The sequence below is a fragment of the Anguilla rostrata genome, chromosome 4 (genome assembly GCF_018555375.3).
Source record: "Anguilla rostrata isolate EN2019 chromosome 4, ASM1855537v3, whole genome shotgun sequence".
Classification (NCBI taxonomy): domain Eukaryota; kingdom Metazoa; phylum Chordata; class Actinopteri; order Anguilliformes; family Anguillidae; genus Anguilla; species Anguilla rostrata.
The window spans coordinates 23,411,931-23,431,941 of record NC_057936.1 but is presented as its reverse complement, the minus strand read 5'-3'; the positions used below and the strand labels follow the sequence as shown (position 1 = coordinate 23,431,941).

Below are 20,011 nucleotides of genomic sequence, written 5' to 3'. Positions count from 1 at the left end.
CAGACACAACATCAAGCTCAAAAAATACAAACTTTTTAGTTAAGAAAAAACTTCCATCTGCAATGTGTTTGAGCTTCTATTAATTTGTATCAGTAATATTCAAGTAATCCTGACTCTTGGAAAGCAAACTCCCTGGGGATCCATTTCAAAAGAGATCAGGATTATGCCTGTTGTCAAGAATAGTAACCATTTATTTTGGGTATGTCATTTTCAGGCTTGTGTTAAAAAAGGGGGCGAAACATAAGGGGTTAACTAACAAATTTACACTATTAGTATTTATTTATTTATTCATTTATTCATGTATTTTATTTTTATTTCGCCAACCCTAGTCCCTGGCTTTGTTGGCCGAGACGGTGTTACTTTTTAACCCAGTGATTACTTCATGTGATTCGTAAAAGTCGATTATATCCACCCATATCAGTCTTTTTTTCTCAGGTGAGAAATATGCTGCTTGAGTACGGTCAATGCTGTACACCTATGGGCTCATTTCTGCAGACACCGCGACTTTAATGGGAACACGTACAGAGCTTGATTAACAAAGCCTGTGTTCACTTTGCAAGTTGATAACCACCTTTGTGATACCGATTAAGGCTGATTACAGTTGTTATGTGTTTTGAAGCCAGCTAACGGAAGAACTAACCCTGGGTAGCTTAGTAGTTAAAATGGAACGTACATTACAAATGAATGGCAGCTGGGTGTCCACAAGATAAATAAATTAAACCTTTCGAAATACCTGAACAATCAAATCCCTAATAATCAATGTTATCAAAACCTTTCTGCCTCAAAATACAATCCAAAAAACTGTACTGTACTGCTTTTTTACTGAGAAGCCGTCATTGTCACATTTGTGTCTTATCATAGTTCACACATCCACAGCTGTAGTCCTGGAAATCTGTCATCACGGTATTTGTATACAGAAAAAAACAAGACCAGGTCAAAACCTAATATATGGCTGGACCTAACACACTTCATCCGGCCAATCAATGGTGTAACTTCATAAATCGGGCGACCAATGGTGTAACTTCATCACTCAGTGACTCAATCACTGCGTTGCGGTCCAGCCAAAAATTAAGATTGTTAGTTAGCGGAAAACGGGGAAATAATTAGCTACACTGTCCAAAAAAAGGGGGGGGGGTTAAGCTACGCTTACCTTAAAAATATAGGAATGGAACGGGTGACACCATCAGAGGGGGGTGACACCAAAATGACTGGCAATAAATTTTTTGTGCAATAAGTGTTTTGTGTAGCGACGAGTTGAAACAGCGAATTTCTCCAATGCGGTTGATTTCATTTGCGGTATTAATGTGACGACAAGCGTCATTTGAATGCATAACACGCAATTCCTTGTGCCCTTTGCCCATTTCCATATTCCTTCCAGGTTAATCTTCCATCAGTCGATGTGCAAGTACCATTCCCTATATGAATGTCATTGCAGCTGATCTCCCTCCTGTGGCTCAAGAGGGCTCCGGAGAATGATGGAGGGAAAGCTGGTTGCCAGTCATTGAAGTGACGTATACATTTAGGCAGTCAAGAGGTATGTGGTGAATAAACTTTTTGCAGCAGCCAGTGAAGGAAGGTACTGCTTGAAGTGAAACATGTCATCCAACTGCTGGTACAGGATGGCCCCTTTATACCCATGAACTGCACTTCAAGGTCAGTTTCCCAACTATACTACACCAATGTCGCTGGGGTGAACGTGGAGCAACTGGACACCTTGGAGTGGAGTACACCTTAGCCCACGTCCATGGCTAGTTCATCTGGCCCTATAATGAGAAGGGGGTACACAGCTTTCATGCTGGGTGTGTTTGCCATAGCTTGAAAAACGTGCCACATCAAAAGTCCCTTTAAAGCCCATTTCAGGATTTCCCCCTGATATGTAGTTGAGCTAGTTTTTTACCGTAGGGAAAGTAAATGATGTGCTCCAGAATATGCTTGAGCCACGTCAACTCAAGACCAAACCACAAAAAATAAAGGGAAAGCACTATGATCCCAATGTAATACAGAAATGTACCTCCCTGCTGCAGTTTCACTCAAGTCCAGTTTTGAGTCAGAATTGATGTATGAACCTTTAAAGTGTCTGGCATTTCCAAAAGAAGACCCCCCTTACTGCCCCACAAGGGAGGGGATGTGTGAACAGCTGAATCAGACCTTCAGACCTTTATCTCAGTCCTCCCATAGATAGCATACATCAGTCAGAAATGACTCAGAAATCAGTCAGAAATGACTTTTTGCCCTTCTTAGACTGTGTCCACCTCACACATAAATGTTAAACATGAACCTAGCTATGGTGTTGCCTTTATCACTGTTAAATTTGCCATAGGGCTGCTCCTGCTCAGGAGGAATTTCTCCTTAAATTTGGTATATTGAATCTGAGGACTCTCACTCCTAAGGCTTTGAATAACAAATTAACCATGGTATGGTTAACCAACCAAGTATCTCCTATGGGTTACATAAGCTCTCAAAACTTGCATACATCTGGCAGGGGTAGTGGAGCTCAAGCTGCCTGCCAGTCTACCTTGGGTTAATCCCTGAGTGTGGAAGTACATTTTCCTCATTTTGCACAGCTTGACATAGCTTAAGCAATATATAGCATGCACTGTGTTGCTGTCTGTGTATAGGCCACCAGGGCCTTATTCAGTTTCCCTATCAGAATTAATAGTTTCTGTCATATTTCGCTGGCAGATCAGGCTGTGATTATTGGTGATTGAAACATAATGTGGATAAGGATGAGAGCCTTTGTCAATGTCATTGACTTTTGGTTTTATACAGACATTACATACTTTCATACAGACATTTTAATAATATTTATGGACATTCTCTTTACCTTTTACCTTTACATTAAATTTAGTACTGTCCCATGCTATTCAAATTGTGAATCTAACTGTTGTTTCCCATAATCCTGTATTATCAAATCACGGTCCTACTGTGTTTGAAATGCAGTCAACCAGGCTGATTATGTCAGAACCATGATATTATTATAGCTGATAGCCTAAGGCTTGATTGTCACTCAACCCGTAAATCATTACACAAGTAAGCTCCCAGTGAAAATACTGATGAAATGTCATTGGTGAACAAACCTGAGAAGTGCCTGAGAAATCATGATTTAGGTCATTCTGTAGTATTGGCATTGTGACTGTCATGGTTGTAAATGATTTACTACTCATGTCAGGCTGCCTACCTACATGACATGATTCAACCCTACACGCCAGCTTGACCACTCTGCTCTGCTGCAGCAGGGCGACTTGCACTCCCAGCAATCTGGGTGAATGGTTCTCACTCGTCCTGATCACGGAATTTCTTCACCCTAGCTCCCCAGCTCCCCAGTGGTGGAACAAACTCCCCATTCCTCCACAAACCACTCGGTCATTGTCCATCTTCCGCCGTAGCCTAAAGACGAATCTCTTCAGACCGTACCTGGACTAACTATCTCAACTCTGCAGGGCACACCCAATTTAGATTTGCTCTTATCACTTGTATCCTTCTATCTTGTTCCTCCAGCACTTTCATGTTATGCTTTTATCTCTATCCTCGCTTATATTGCACTTGTGTCATTATCTTGATGTTGTAACTCGTCATCATGCCTCCTAATTTCACTTACCATAACTTTCTGACCTATCTTATGCTTCCTGTGTGAACTGGACTTAATGTGTTCATGGCTATGGATAACTGTTACATAATGAGTATTGTACCTTATTGGACCTGTGTTTTGTAGTTGTTCCAATGACCGTCAGTATCCACTTACTGTACGTTGCTTTGTTTAAAAGCATCTGCCAAATAAATGTAATGTCATGATTTGTATTTGGAGTCTGTTGCTGTTGTCTCACAACATGAGGGCAAAGGAAGTGTCATGCCAGTACAGCAGGACATCATCAGGTGGAAAAACCAGAATACATCAATAAAAGACATAGTCAAAACATTGTGTGTGTCAAAATCAAGTCCACGTGGAAGTCTACAGCAGTGGATGACAGAAGAATACTTTTGACTGTTAAGAAAAAACCCCTTTCAACTGTCAAACAGATCAAGAAAACTCCAGGATGTCAGCACAGATGTGTGTAAGAATAAAATATGACTACACCAGTATAACCTCAGAGGCTTCACTGCAAGATGCAATCCACTCGTAAACCTCAAGAACAGAACGGCCAGGTTAGAGTTTGTTGAAAAGTAGAGTTCTTTAACAAACTCTTACTGTGTGCATAGATGAGATGATTATTAACCTGTATCAAAGTGATGGAAAGAAAAAAATGTGTGGCAAAAGAATCTCTTCACTCTTGATCCAAAGCATACCACCTCATACCACCTCATCTTTGAAACATGCTGGTAGGTAGTGTTATGGCTCAGGCATGTACGGCTGTCACTGGAACTGGTTCACTTGTCTTTATTGATGATGTGACTGCTAACAGATTTCTGAAGCATAGGAAAATATCTGCTCAGATCCAGCCCAAATGCCTCAAAACTCATTGTGCTTCACCTTGCAGCAGGACAATAACCCTAAACACACCGCTAAGGCAGCCAAGAAGTTTTTCTGGGCGAATAACTGTCAATCACCTGGTTAAATCCAACTCAACATGCATTTCACTCGCAGAAGACAAGACTAAAGGCAAAAATCCCCAAAAAAAACAAGCATGAACTTAAGACGACTGCAGTACAGGCCTGGCAGAGCATCATCAAGAAAGATATCCAGTCTCTAAGGGTCATAGACTTAAAGTAGTCATCAAACGTGAAGGTTTTACAACCAAGTGCCAAATATGACGATTTTATATAAGTTTATGTTAATTTGTCTAATTACTTTTGGTCCCCTAAAATGGGGGGACTGTGTATGAAAAAAGTGTTGTAAAAAAGAGTTGTCTTGCATGGATCACTGCATATGGATGCAAATTCTTTTAAATTAATGATATTTTATTTCAGATGTTTACTGAGAGAAATATTGATTGTTTTATCTTCCATTGAAGAACTTATGAAAGTTAAACAAATGTTAAAAAACAGATCATAGTTCTTGCTCATCAAATGCTAATCAATTGTAATAGAGGAAGGCCTCACTTACATGCCTGTCTGTAGTGTATATTAAGGTGTAACAATACAAACTGAGGCAGTGGTTAGACTAAAAAAAGACTAACAGCAGAAAATGAAATGAACAAAGAGAATTGAATTCAAATGAAAACCAGCATTAAATGTTTATTTTAAATAGCAGGTTCATGCCAAGGATATTAATGCATTGCTTATGAATGTACATCACAGAATTGCATTTATAAAACACGCCTTCATAAATGTATTTCAAGAGTGCATTTCATGATCCACATCTACTCAAATGAGGAAAGAAGTGTTACTGAGAGTGATTTGAAAAAGAGCCATTGGCATCTGTTTTAGTTTGATGCATGATGACATTTTATCTCTTTTCATAAAGGTAGCAAGGGAAAGAACAAAATGTGAGCTTTGATCATGATCAGTGAGTTAAATGAGTCCCGGAATTGAACGAACTTTCTGTGGGTTGTTTCAAACAGGAAACCATCTTGCTCACCCAGCCTACTCAAAAAAACACACACCAGGGAACAGCACAGAGTGAAGATTCAGGTACACACACCCGTCTCCTTGTTACATTGAAATAAGGGATTAGCCTACACCTCGACCAGTATTCCTTAAGGTAACCTGTACGCTTCCTAGCTTTACATTTCAGTCCTTTAACCATGTTTGGTTGAGTTATGAAACCAGGAAGGTTGAATCTAAATAAACTTAACAAGAACAGATTACAACGTATACTTCTGCTGTTAAATCATTTAATTCTTGTTTATTTGTTATTTATTGTTCTTATGTACATTTTAGGATTACATTTGATCATAATAAGAATCAGGGTTTTCTGTGTACTGTTTAGATTTTTCTCCATAATGACACAGAGCTGTGTGTATCACATATTTAACATGTCATTGTGATGGCTGTCCACCAGAAGTTACGTACATACATAGAATTATAGCGTTCCTTTATACTTATAGTGTTCTTTTTCTTTTACACATAGTTGGCAAGTATCCAAGTGTTCCACACAATTTGTGATTTCAGTGAAATGTATTTATTTCCTCATTATTAAATTTCTGTCTTCAGGAAACATGTGCATAAATTCCAGGAAGTCTCTGCTTCAACATAACTAAGTTCTGTGTAGGTAACCAAGCAGGCTATTGATGACGCAGGCTGGCTAATTTATTGTTCATTGTAAATGATATTTTATTTCAGATGTTTACTGAAAGAAATATTGATTGTTTTATCTTCCATTGAAGAACTTATGAAAGTTAAACAAATGTTAAAAAACAGATCATAGTTCCTGTTTTGATATAAAGAAACTGGAACAAAACAAATTGAGCTTCAAATATACAGCACTACCAGAGAGCAAGCTCATTTAACAGTCTGTGGGAAATAGCCAAATGACATTCAGTGGAAAAAACATTGATGCATGATAAATTAATCAGTGCCAAAAACACTGTTCTTGAGCGTGCTGTACAAAAAAGTGTCACGTTGGCTTGTATTAGAAACCAATACTATGACTGGGAATGTTTCCCTTGGCTTATGAAAGGGGCCTTTTTCATCACTGCATTACTGGAAAATCCATGCACCCAGCCCATTCAAACAGAGAAAGAGATAACTACTACCCTGAGTCGTTTTTTCTTCCTGTTGAACAAACCTAAACAAGAATTTCACAACTCAAAGAAAGTGTAAATATAACTGCTTCTTGCTCATCAAAAGCTAACCAATTGTAGTAGAGGAAGGCCTCACTTACATGCCTGCCTGTACTGTATATATTAACGTGTAACAATACAAACCAAAGCAGTGGTTAGACTAAAAAAAGACTAACAGCAGAAAATGAAATGAACAAAGAGAATTGAATTCAAATGAAAACCAGCATTAAATGTTTATTTTAAATAGCAGGTTTGTGCCAGGGATATTAATGCATTGCTTATGAGTGGACATCACAGAATTGCCTTTATAAAACATTTATAAAAAAATAAGAGATTAGCCTACACCTCAACCAGTATGCCTTACGGTAACCTGTACCCTTCTTAGCTTTCCGTTTCAGTCCTTTAACCATGTTTGGTTGAGTTATGAAACCAGAAAGGTTGAATCTAAATAAACTTAACAAGAACAGATTACAACGCATACTTCTGCTGTTAAATCATTTAATTCTTGTTTATTTGTTATTTATTGTTCTTATGTACATTTTAGGATAACATTTGATCAGAATAAGAATCAGGTTTTTCTGTGTACCATTTAAGTTTTTCTCCATAATCACACAGAGCTGTGTGTATCACATATTGTCATTGTGATGGCTGTCCACCAGAAGTTACGTACATACATAGAATTATAGCGTTCCTTTATACTTATAGTGTTCTTTTTCTTTTACACATAGTTGGCAAGCATGCGAGTGTTCCACGCAATTTGTTATTCCAGTGACACCATACTTATTTCCTTGTTATTAAATTTCTCTCTTCAGGAAACATGCGCATAAATGCCAGGAAGTCTCTGCTCCAACATAACTAAGTTCCGTGTAGGTAACTATGCAGGCTATAGATCAGACTCAGGCTGGCTTATTGATTATTCATTGATGTTAAAAAAACAGGTCATAGTTCTTGTTTTGATAAAAAGAAACTGAAATAAAAAAATAGCTTCAAATCAAATCTTTTTTTGTCCCACATGGGGAAATTCTACAGTTTGTAACAGGCCTGTGGTCCTTGGTTGGGTAATTCTTGTGAAATCCTTAGAACTTATCAAATGTGACCAAGCCACATACTTTAGACAAAGAATTTGAGGATATGTTTGAGGATATACTTTTTGTTCATCTTATCTAAGGATCATTATCATTAGTATCATCATTAATCATTAACATTAAATAGCTGCATTATCTTCATTAAATGTTTTAGTTCAGATTTTTTAAAGAATTATTTAAATGATGCTGTTATTGGCTTGGACCAGAATACAGTCCTGTGCCAAATGCATTTGGCAGTTGTTAGAGGCGATCCATACTTTACATTACAGGCATTTGGCAGACGCTCTTATCCAGAGCGACGTACAACAAAGTGTATAACCATAACCAGGAACAAGTATGACGAAACCCCTAGAGAGAAGTACCGGTCCAAGTGCAGGGAACAACCGCATAGTTCAACTTGGACCCTGAAGGTTAAACTGATTAACACTAACAACGAGAACGGCAACAACGCAGTCTATGGAAAAATACAAGCAGTAGTTAAGACTTGTTCATAGGATTTCTCAGGGAGGAAGTGTTTTAATCAGTACTGTAGTCCCTGCCACATTATTCAAGAGTGACCCCACGGGTTATTTATTTATTTATTTTAATTTTTCTTATTAATTTGTTTGTTTGTTTGTTGTCATTTAGCAAATGCAGCTTACATTCTTTTATTTTCTGACATACAACCCACATATACAGCGAAATATTTCCTGACGCAATTCAGGTTAAGTACCTTACTCAAGGGTACAATGATAGTGCTTCACTTGGGAAATCATGCCACCAACCTTGAAGTTGCACGCCCAGTCCATGTTATACTGCTGCCAGATTGTACAAGCAGCCTTCAACCTCCAGTAGTTGCTTAAGTAGAACTATCTTGGGGTCTGTATCATAAAGCAGGATGACTGAGTTAGTGGGATAACTGCACTAGTAAAATATCATTTTTGGCTGGACCGCAACGCGAATGTCTGTAATTGAGTGACTGAGTGATGAAGTTACACCATTGGTCGGCCGAGTTATGAAGTTACACCATTGGTCGGCCGGTCTAGCCATATACTAGGTTTTGTTCTGGTCTTGTTAAATAATGTTAAAAACCAGCCAAAAAAAGAAAAAAAGAGATTGCTTAATTTTGTTAAATACCAACCTCGTCAAGTTGACAAAAATGCACGCTATTTCCCAAAAAGATGTTTCATTCTCATTTACACAGCTGATTATGTTTTCTAGTACTCATAACAGCAGTAGCAAAGATGTGCAAGTTTGTATAATTTCCTCACCATAATACCAGTAGAGGGCTCTCTTTGTGCAACAGCTACATTTCTTCTTTTCTAAAAAAAAAAACTTTAGTTTTACCGTGGTTTCAGATTGTTTTACACAGAAATTACAGCTGAATAAATTCATATTTACACAATTTCTATTTATTTCCTCTGCTATTTGTACAGTCAAAGTGTCTATCGGCCGGACCCATGGCACAAAATATCTCTACACATTTCGCAGCAATTCTGAAATAATCTGAATTAAATCAGTGAATTGAAGCAACCTAAGAAATTCAATATTATATAATGGACACAGGCAGATAGCCTACATGAAGTGAAAATGTCTTTTGCCATGTACACTATGATTCAGGCGCCATGTACATTGGAAATATATTGTTGTTGAAAATATATTGTTGCCCATTTTTTGTTGGCTTTCACATCTGTTCATTCATTGTCATTCTGTCATTATTTATCATTTCGCAGTTTGTTTCCTCATGTAAAAATAGTGTGGAGCTATTAGATTTCTGGAGTTTATTTTCAGACCTGTACTCCAGCTTGTGTTCCGGGTTCCTCATTTGCGGTGTATGATGTTGGACAGAGGAGCATTGTAGCCACTGAGCACGAAGGTCCCTGGTTCAACCTGGGTCTTTCCATGTGGAGTTTTCATGTTCTCCCTGTGTCTGCACATGTTTTCTCCCACAGTCCAAAGACATGCAGGTTAGGCTAACTTGAGACTCTAAATTGCCCGTAGATATGAGTGTGTGAGGAAGGTCTGTATTGAAGTAATATTTTTCCCACTCTTGGAGAGAGTAAAAAAATCAACTCCCAGACAAGAGTTAGTTTTACTATGGGCTAGAGTCTATTTGATGGCCATGCATGTACACTCAAATTAAGTTGATTCTTTCTCCGAGTGGGTGAATTTATGATCACATTCACATTTACTAATCCTTACATTCCCTTAAAATGTTTTATTTTGTGCCTTCATTTTGTGAGTAGTTTTGGTGGATGGCCAGGTTTTCCCCATGGATCCTTCCAAAGAGGAAACCACACCACTGGTCAACCGGGACAGGATGGGTAGCCAAAGGTCTGGCTCAGAGTTCGGTTTGCAGGTCCATCTCTACTTCAGCCCATTGCAGGAGGGAGAAACGAGCCTGAGCATTTCCCCTGGGGAGATCACTGCAGAGGAGGTCTGCATTGCTGCCGCAAAGGAATGCGGTAAGAGTGAAAACCTGTGCCTTGTTTCAGTGTTTTTTGTTTTTGTTTGGGTTTTGTTTCTTTTCTCATACCAGACTGAAATTACAATTATCGTACACACTGCAGATACATTATCATAATATGTCAATGGTTCTGTGTTGCATTCTTCAGATTAAATAAAATCAGGACATTCAGTATTGCAGTAATTATAAAAAAAAAAAGGTCTAGATGATTTATTTAAGTTATAATTGTTTATTATCATTTTAATTTTTGAAATAAATATATATAAGTGAGGAACAGAGCTTAAAAGAAGAGGACTGAATTCTGTACTTAAAACTGATTAGTGTTCAAAAACATTTCTGAAAAAAGGAATACAAGAAAGTTCCATCTCCCTTCACAAACATCTACCTGCATTCTGTTGATAGTCATTAATGGATAAGGGTGTCAGACTATGGAGTTCTCTGACAGTTTTGTTCATCTTTCCTCCAGGAATACTGCCTGTGTACCATAGTCTCTTTGCCTTGGCTTCTGAAGATCTCACTTATTGGTACCCTCCAAACCACAAGTTCAATCTGAATGAATACACAAACATCGTTGTTCACTACAGAGTCAGGTGATCGACGTTTAAATTAAATCATTCAGTATAAAGGAGCTGGGCTCAGTGACTTTTATGTTGCAGCATATATTTTTTCGCTTGTGTAATTCAGAGGTCAAGTAACCTGACATAAATTAGTAAAATTTTACTTCATGTTATTGAATTCCCCAGAGTGTATTCCAGACCGATGTTAGCTTTGTTTGCAGCGAGTGCGATTAATAATTTTCTACTTACTGTGTTTAAGGTTTTTCTTCTCAAACTGGTACGGGCAGGGAAGCAAGAAGACATATCGTTACAGCATTGCAAGAAGCCGAGTCAGTGTTGTGCTGGACTACGGCGTCATTGATTATCTCTTTGCTCAGGTACATGAAATATAACCATTATCTTTAGTACACATAACAACAGACAAGAGGCAGTCATGACAATGATGCGAAACTGAAGATGAACCGCTAGTTAAGGGGAAACATTTCAATATTTTGCGGAAAGCCAGTCAGGATCGGCGGAAGTTTACGATGACGAGGTGTACCACTACAATCACTTAATCAACTTTTATGTCACATAGCATAGGAATCCCCAGAGACTGCTTTGCTTAGTAATTCAGAATACAGAATACAGTAGAATTAAAAGAATTTGGCCAAAATACAGTGGCACCTCACAACAACATTGCCTGACTGACATACGTATTTAAGCATAAAATGTACATTTGGTGCAATGGCAATGTGTTTCTATGGCTGAAAGCTGAAAATTGATTGTCAATGGCAACCATATTTCAAGTGAAGGGCAAATATGTGGTTCTTTGCATCCACAACTTTGCCTCTTGTAAATATTTATTTTGCTCTTGAAGGGTCCTCTGATAAAGCTACAGTGCTGTCATATGAAGGGCTGTGGGCTTACTTGCTGCCAAACTGAGTCAACCCACAAGAGAGCCAGAAGTCCTTTTATTTTGGAGAGAGAAATTAGTGCACACTGATGTTACACCTATACATAGCTAATTCCCTTAAACAGATTTTTTGCTTGGTTACATCAGCTCAGCTTCGGGGCCACTTATAGTTTGGTGGTGCTGTAACTGCATTTAAAAAGGCTTACTTGCTACACTTCTCTTTTCTGTTTTGCATCATACCTCGAAAACTGCAGTCACGCAGTGACTTTGTGACCGGGCAGACTGGGATCTCTCCCCCACTCAGCACACAGGAGGAGTGTCTCGGTATGGCTGTGCTGGATTTGTGGCGCATAGCCAAGGAGCGCAGTCAGAGCCTCAGGGACGTCAGCAAAACCGTCAGGTACAGACAGCCCGTCTAGAGCTCACAGTCAGTGTGATGGGTAGGACTGATGCCCAGAAGGAGAGATGGAAAGAGCTGACATGCCAGCGACTTGAGGTGCAAGTCAATGAAAGAAATCAAATGAGCACAATGTTATTTATTATTTATCTCATTATGAACACATGAATGTCAGTGGAAAAAGTACATGTTATATTGTGTCTATAATTGGCCCCATCATCGGTATTTGATCTGCTTGATTTTTCAAATCTGCTCTGAGCAAATATTGCGCAAATATCACATGTATCAAGTTCAAGGTTCACTGACTTTAATGAAAAGCATTGTGAAAATTAGTTTTTAAAATTTAATACAGTTCAGTAGTTAACATACTCAGGAGTTAAGTTGCTGAAAGTTAAGGAGAGCCACTGTAACAGTCACAATGGCCTGTGCACCCTCAGCTACAAGTCATGTCTGCCTGAGACTCACCGCCAGGACATCCAGCGGCTGAACCGCCTGTCACGCTATCGCATTCGCAAGACCCTGAAGCACATCCTGCACAAACTAGGCCGCTGCCCAGTGGGTGGCCACAGTCTGAAGATCAAGTACCTGATAGAGCTGGCGGCGGTGGTGCCCTCCCACGGCAAAGAGAGCTTCCAGGTACATGACGCTGGATGGCAGCAAAAGGGAGAGGAGCCCAGGTGCATGTTTCTGCAGGTCTCTGGAGAGAACGGCATACAGACCAGAGCTGCTAACGTTCAGGTGAGCGGCTAACGTGAGGTGCCACCGTGAGCACTGGCATGGGACCAGGCTGGCGCATTGTGCTGCGTGGACTGGTCCGCAAGCTGAATACATTTTGTTTTGTAAAGAATCTTTGATCGTTATGTCTGCACTGGCCTCACTCTTGTGTGTACTGTTCGCAGGAGTGGCAGACCTTCTGTGATTTCCCAGAGATCGTAGACATCAGCCTTAAGGAGTGTCGTGAACAGGTGTCTCTGGAGAGCAGGGTGGTTACTGTGACCAGGCTGGATGACAGATGCTTGGTTAGTGCCCTTGACAGTCTTAAGAGCCAAATTGTAATTAGCATGCACATATGCAAATTTGGATTAGGTAACTATCTGCTTTGTGGAAACAATGTAAACAAAAAACTTGTGCCAAAAATAGTTTCTCTATAAAACTTTTAAACAGTTTGTAGAAACAGGAATGGAAACATTTGCAATGAACACAAACCTTAACCCCACACTTTAGCTAAAAAATAATAACTTACTACTCTGTCACAGCACATGAGCAGAAATGTCACCACATAAGCCACATAAATGTGAAAAAATTCATTTGAGAGTTTTCATGTTCTGCTATCTTTTTCTTCAACAGGAGGCTGAGTTCAAAACCCTGACAGAAGCTGTGTCATTTGTGTCACTTGTTGACAGCTATTTCAGGCTGACCACAGACTCCAGTCACTACTTCTGTCAGGAAGTTGCTCCACCAAGCTTGCTCAGTGACATCAGAAACCAATGTCATGGGCCCATCACGTTAGTACTTTCAGACATTTTTTTTTTCCATTCTGCAGGTGGTGTACACCAGCATTGCTAAAAACAGAACAGTTTCCATTAACGTTTCAGGCCAAAGATTCATGATGTTTTACGGAGATCTCTTTTGGTTTTCAAGGTCAGAAATTGCAGTGCACAAGCTGAAAAAAGCTGGGCCAAAAAATGGCATGTTCCTCATCCGACACAGTCCGAAAGACTATGACAAGTACTTTCTTACTGTCTGCGTTCAGGTGCTTATTCACTATATTTAATGTATATGAATTATACATTGTATAAAATCACTGGCCAAAACACCCTTTAATGTTTACATATTTCTATACTCAGAAGATTCTAAAGGTTATAATCGCAACTAATATTCAGAACTAAGTATTTGTTCTTCCACAGAAGATTCTAACAGTATGTTCTTTTCAGACTCCCCTCGGAATGGACTTTAAGGACTGTCTGATTGAGCAGGGCAGAGAGTTTCATCTTTCCGGAGTCCACACCTCCTTCTCAAGCCTCAGGGAACTTGTAGCCTTCTATCAAACTAATGTGCTTTTTCTGGCGGAGGTGCCCATCAAGCTAGGGAAATGCTGTCCTCCTAGACCAAAAGGTATGATATGACTTTGCACAACGTGGTATTTATAGTTTGACCTTTTTCTGTCAATCTTATTGTCTCAGTTCATGTGATTATCTGTACACGTGTGTAGTTTGTTCAAAGGATTAATTCTGGTGCCACAGTAAAATGTTTTTTATTACTGCAGAGCACACAAACATGATCATCATAAGGAACAGTTGTTCAGCAGAAACCCTGGGATCACCAACGCTCCCAAGGCACAAGGCCAGTCATGTCCAGTTCCAGATGATGAAGCATGAAGACCTTCAGTGGGTGAGGTCTTCTAGAGCCTTCCTTGAAGCTTGTGCCCTGAGATCAAAATGGCAAACCTTAACAAAGCATGGAGGCTGAATTTGGGAATGAGTGCCTCTGTAAAATAAAAGTAAAACAGCTACTGATGACGGGTGGCTACCACCATTACATTTCAGTATTTACCAGCCATAGCTATCTAGAGCAACCTTCTCACATTGCATTTTTACACACAATTCATTTACAGCTGGACATTTTCACTGAAGCAATTGAAGTCAAGGGAACAACAATAGTACCACAGCTGAGAACTAAACCCACAACCTTTGAGTTACAAAACCATTTCCTTCCCTGCTGTATTAAGCTGGTCTCTGTTATAGGGGGAGAACCTGGGAAAAGGATCCTTCACTCGCATCTACAAAGGTGGCAAGACTGACATCCGGGAAGGGGAGAAGCATGTGACGGATGTTTTACTAAAAGTGCTGGACAATAGTCATAAAAACTGGTGGGAGGTAGGTTTGTATTGCAATGTACATCTCACAGGATTGTTTTTATTTTTTATTTTTTTTATGCATGGCTCAACAAAATCACATGTTGTGGAACTGTCTTGACTTGCCCGTGTTTTCAATGAAATGACTCTGAGAGGTTTTCCCTGTCAATGTTTTTTTTAATTTTTTATCTTCCTTGTCTCACATTTTCACAAGAATTCCCAATGTGCTTCCTTAATGCACTGTATCCATTGTATTCACAAAGAAGGAATTCTGATGTTTTTTTTTTTGTTTTTTACAATAACAGTCGAGACGAATGCTCTTAACTTCAGTCAAATAAAAAAAAAATTTTTTTTATTATAAAAACAAAATATTAAATTCAACCTGGCCCTATTTTTACATTGGCCTCCAGTAAAGTACTGTCGTCCTATAACTCAACTGTTATGCGACAAATGATATGATGTAATAATATTATTGTTTCCTGTAAATGTGGCAAAGTTGAAATCATGCTAAGGGTTCATAAGGAAATATGTTGGTACTTATGATGCCAATTGCATTTAAATAAAGGTTTGACATACAACAAGAAGCTACAGTAGGTTTACAAATCTAATATTTGACTTTTGTAAATGATTCGCTGTTATATCTATTTGAAAATCATGTTTGTTTTCCCCAGTCATTCTTTGAAGCAGCCAGCCTGATGAGTCAGATTTCACACAAGCACCTGCTCCTGGTCTATGGAATAAGTGTTCACAGATCCAAGAGTGAGTGGACCTCACTGCTCTCAGATGTTCTGCTATTTTGGGTTCCTTTTGAAATTGTGGAGAGGTTTCCATCGTGACTTTATAAAAGCTTATTTTGTCGTCCTCTTATTACGTACATTTTAAGGACCCTATACTCATGCTTTTATTTTGGCACCCATTATCAACTCTTGAAAAACAACAGATCAGCATTAAAAGGACTCCTAAAGTATTCTCTGAGATTGCCTTTTGCAAGCCCTCTTGACTAGCAGTGCTGACACTGCTCTCTGGTGAAGTGCTTAACTCTCAAAACCTCAGAATTGTGCTATTTTCCCCTTTTGTCAAGCAGACATTTTAGTGCAGGAGTTTGTGAAGTGTGGAGCCCTGGACCTGTACCTCAGAAAAAGAGGACAGTCTGTACCGGTCAGTTGGAAACTGGATGTGGCCAAACAGCTAGCCTGTGTGCTGAACTTCTTGGTGAGCAAACTCTGACCCCTGTTCTGAGCCCATCCCTCAATCAATAAAAGTCATTAAAGATACAATACCCTCTACAGGTATTATAAATTATTCAATCTTATTATACAGAGATGTGTTCATTTTTCCCGTCTTATTGTTATTCTTTAAAATTAGGAGGAAAAAAACATTGTTCATGGAAATATTTGTGCCAAAAATCTGCTTTTGGCTAGAGAAGGGGACACTTCCGGGACATCTCCCTTCATCAAACTAAGTGACCCAGGGATCAGTTTGACAGTTCTTGGCAGAGAAGGTAAACTCATAATTATTTGATATCAATGATACATTTTCTTCATTTTTATTCATTCAGATATTAAGTGTGTGTGTGTGTGTGTGTGGTGGCTTGCAGTGTTGCTAGACAGGATTCCATGGGTGGCTCCTGAAGTGGTGGAGGCCCCAGATAGTCTGGAGTTAGAGTGTGATAAGTGGAGCTTTGGAACAACATTGTGGGAGATCTTCAATGGTGGGAAAGCGCCACTTCATGGCCAGGAACCTCAGCAGGTAAACGGCAACCATCCATACAAGCTGAATTCCACTGGAAACCAATGGGATTCTGAGCTATCTAGGGGAAGAAAAAAACTTTCCTTAATTCTGTTTCCTCTGAAATTACAGAAGCTGCTGTTTTATGAGAATCTTGAGCAGCTGCCTTGCCCGGATTGGCCAGAGTTAGCTGATCTAATTGAACGATGTATGGACTACGATCCGGCATTGCGACCCTCGTGTCGTGCCATAATTCGCCAGCTCAACAGTCTCATAACCTCAGGTACACTGAACTTAAGCTTTTTCACCACCTTAACGACCTATGCCTGAAAGGGCATTTACACTCAGAGATTTTTCTGCCCCACAGACTACGTGCTGCTGTGTGACCCCGAAGCTGGCGCAGCCCCAGAGAAGGACAGCTTCTGGAGAGTTCTGAATGTCTCTTACCAGCAGGATCCGCTGTATGAGGAAAGACACCTACGATACATTGCCCCCCTTGGAAAGGTAAAAGCCTTTCCCCTGCTGCTCATATCGTTTGTGGCTTTAACATTTACAGTTAAATACAAACATATTGAGACAGTGACACTATTTTTGTTGTTTTTGATCTGTACTCCAGCACACTGGATTTGAAATAAAACAATGGCTATGAGGTTAAATTTCAGAGTGTCAGCTTTACTTTACGGGTATTTACATCCCTATTAGGACATCTGTATAGGAATTACAGACCTTTCATGGTCACCCATCCTGAATTCAGTTGAACATGTGTTTTACTTGCTGAAGATAAGACTGGGGGCAAAATGCCCCAGAGACAAAAAGGAGCTGAAGATGGCTGCCATACAGGCCTGGCAGAGCATCACCAGAAAAGATACCGAGCGTCTGTGGGTCACAAACTTCAGACAGTCTCCAAATACAAAGTATTTGCAACCAAGTACTAAATATAAAAACTTTATTTCAGATTATCTTAGGAAGTATTTCAAGTTATCTTAAGTTATCTGATTAGTTTTGTTCCCCTAAAATGGTGGGACTATGTATAAAAAGGTGTAATTCCTACACTGATCACCCGATAAGGATGTAAATACCCTGAAACTAAAGCTGGAGGTCTGCACTTTAACCTCATATTCATTGAAATATTCAATATTTTGAATCCAGTGTGCCGAAGTTCAGAGTCAAAACAACAAAAATTTTGTCACTTTCCCAATACTTTTTCATTGAACAATACAAGAAAACATTGACTACATCCATTTCATTCATATAGAAAATATTTTACCTGAAGGCCTTTTAAACGACCAGGAGAGGGAGCTCTCAGCAATGCATTAAAATCTGTGTTCAGTAGAAGACATACTAGCGTTAGCACATGGCTCAGCATTACATATATCAATGGCATGTAGGAGAGTGGAATATTGCCAAGAGTTCCCAAAAAGGCTATCAAGCTAATTAAAACAAAAAAGGGCCATAAAACTACTTAGGTGCATGCTGAAAAAATACATACATACATAATTTATTAGGCTCTTCACACACAAAGCAAATAAACTAGCCGTGGTGCAAAAGAGGCTGACAATGTGCTGGTGATGAGTTTAGAGACCAGCCTCTCTTCCTCTGTCTTGCCTAGAAGAGGAAGTATATCATACGTGTAGTGGTAAAGGCAGAAACAAAGTGCTTACCAACAGGAAAAGATAGGGCTGAAGTGTGGTTGACAAAATTGTACAAAAAGATTTTCTAAATAATTTCTCATGCTTCATTTTAGAAGTAACATACTGAACATGGTTAGATACTTGTGTGAGTTCATGGTAACTCATGAGGAAACAGTTGAGTGCTTGTGAACTGGGACATTACTGCTGAATAACACATCTAAAACCACTGTATTTTTTGAAGGGAAATTTTGGTAGTGTGGAGCTGTGTCGCTATGACCCACTGGGGGACAACACGGGAGAGCTGATCGCTGTGAAAAAGCTACAGCCCAACAAGAAATCAAATATGGCAGACTTCCAGAAGGAGATCCACACCATCAGTTCCTTGCACTGTGACTACATTGTCAAGTACAGGGGCATCTGCTACAGTATGGGTAAGAGCTACAGTATGGGTAAGAACAGGGATGGTATACGCACACAGGTATATAGGATATTAATTACTGTTATTGTCAATTTAACAAAGGATGTCATACAGGGCAACTCAGAATCCACGTCATAGTTGCGCACGGTGTGTAATACTAAATTATATCTGGATTTTTGGAATTATTAAAATGAAATTAATGAGGTGTAAGCAGCACAGAATCACATTCAGAACATAATCTGAATCAGATCATAAAACTACAAGAAATATGGATTTTCTAATATAGTCATAAGCAAATCTTTCCCAGTGTAATTTGGCGATTATAAAACTTGAATTTATTTCCCAACAAAGCCAATGTTCTTTGTTCGTTCAAGTGCCTACGTCAACAAGTCATTCCTTGGCTGTTGTGATGTGTTCAGGATATGAGTATATTTGCATAGCATTGTCATAATTATGCTATGTCAATTGCTCCCTTGTTTACTTACTGGTAGTAAATTGAGATTTCGGAATTTTATGAATAGTCGTTTCGTGTAACCATTGACGGGTATGGCGTCTTAATTTACAACACGTCTGTCCACAGATTTATCCAAATAAACAGCAGTGAATGTGTTGTCGTTTTTATTATCTTTCTCTGTGCGTCTGCTTTAACTTTTGAACGAAGAAAAGTTGCGTTTTAAGTGTTTATTTCAACGACAGGACGAGCATATACGAGAGCACAGCCCATTTGCGAAGAAATGAATGCTCTGAATATATTTCTTAACACGTTTTACTGTTACTTGATGAGGTGCTAACTCATAGTGTACACTACCAAAAAAGACAGTATAGTCACATTTTCAAGTTACCTGCATTTTATGAACTAGTAATAAATCCCCTTGTCAACATTTTTTGACATTACCTGCCTGGCTGCCTCCATCGCTATATATATATATGTATATATATATATATATATGCCCTGCATACTGTTTGTAAATGTAACAGCTAAACATGCACTAAGAATGTAAGGTTAATGTATAGAGTGAACTATTTTCTATTTCTCGATGGGCATACCATTAGACACCATGCCACTGATGCACTCAGGAGTTATGCTAGACTTGCAGGTGAGGGCAAAGGCTTGTGGACCAGTGCAGACCTTGACAGAGGAGTGAAGAGGGGAAGCACTGTAGGAAAGAGGGTTAGGGGGGAAAATGTGTAGCTGCAGAGATGTGTCCATCATTCCAATCTTAATTTTGAGGTTACATATTTATTGCCTGCCTGTTGGCATGACCAGGGAATACCTGAGGCACAGTTAGCATAGCAACTCACCACTGCACCCTTTCAAGATATGTGAGCCCAGCCAACACC

The 20,011-nt window shown here is 39.3% G+C and overlaps 1 protein-coding gene across 3 annotated transcripts in view; it reads left to right on the top strand.

Annotated features, from left to right (window-relative positions):
• Positions 1-5,415: 5,415 nt before the first annotated feature.
• jak3 (Janus kinase 3 (a protein tyrosine kinase, leukocyte)) overlaps positions 5,416-20,011 on the top strand; it is a 17,898-nt gene continuing 3,302 nt past the window's right edge. The window contains exons 1-19 of one of the 3 annotated variants that reach the window (XM_064331551.1): positions 5,416-5,568; positions 9,970-10,188; positions 10,657-10,780; positions 11,007-11,124; positions 11,897-12,042; positions 12,477-12,777; positions 12,939-13,058; positions 13,387-13,544; positions 13,681-13,792; positions 13,974-14,154; positions 14,306-14,430; positions 14,784-14,915; positions 15,565-15,652; positions 15,978-16,105; positions 16,259-16,394; positions 16,491-16,642; positions 16,754-16,904; positions 16,989-17,125; positions 18,494-18,701. In XM_064331551.1, the coding sequence (XP_064187621.1) occupies positions 9,996-10,188; positions 10,657-10,780; positions 11,007-11,124; positions 11,897-12,042; positions 12,477-12,777; positions 12,939-13,058; positions 13,387-13,544; positions 13,681-13,792; positions 13,974-14,154; positions 14,306-14,430; positions 14,784-14,915; positions 15,565-15,652; positions 15,978-16,105; positions 16,259-16,394; positions 16,491-16,642; positions 16,754-16,904; positions 16,989-17,125; positions 18,494-18,701 (2,710 nt within the window). In that variant the 5' untranslated portion in view covers positions 5,416-5,568; positions 9,970-9,995. Of the gene's footprint in view, positions 5,639-9,969; positions 10,189-10,656; positions 10,781-11,006; positions 11,125-11,896; positions 12,043-12,476; positions 12,778-12,938; positions 13,059-13,386; positions 13,545-13,680; positions 13,793-13,973; positions 14,155-14,305; positions 14,431-14,783; positions 14,916-15,564; positions 15,653-15,977; positions 16,106-16,258; positions 16,395-16,490; positions 16,643-16,753; positions 16,905-16,988; positions 17,126-18,493; positions 18,702-20,011 lie in introns of all 3 variants that reach the window. The other 2 variants (XM_064331553.1, XM_064331552.1) reach the window with 2 other exon arrangements.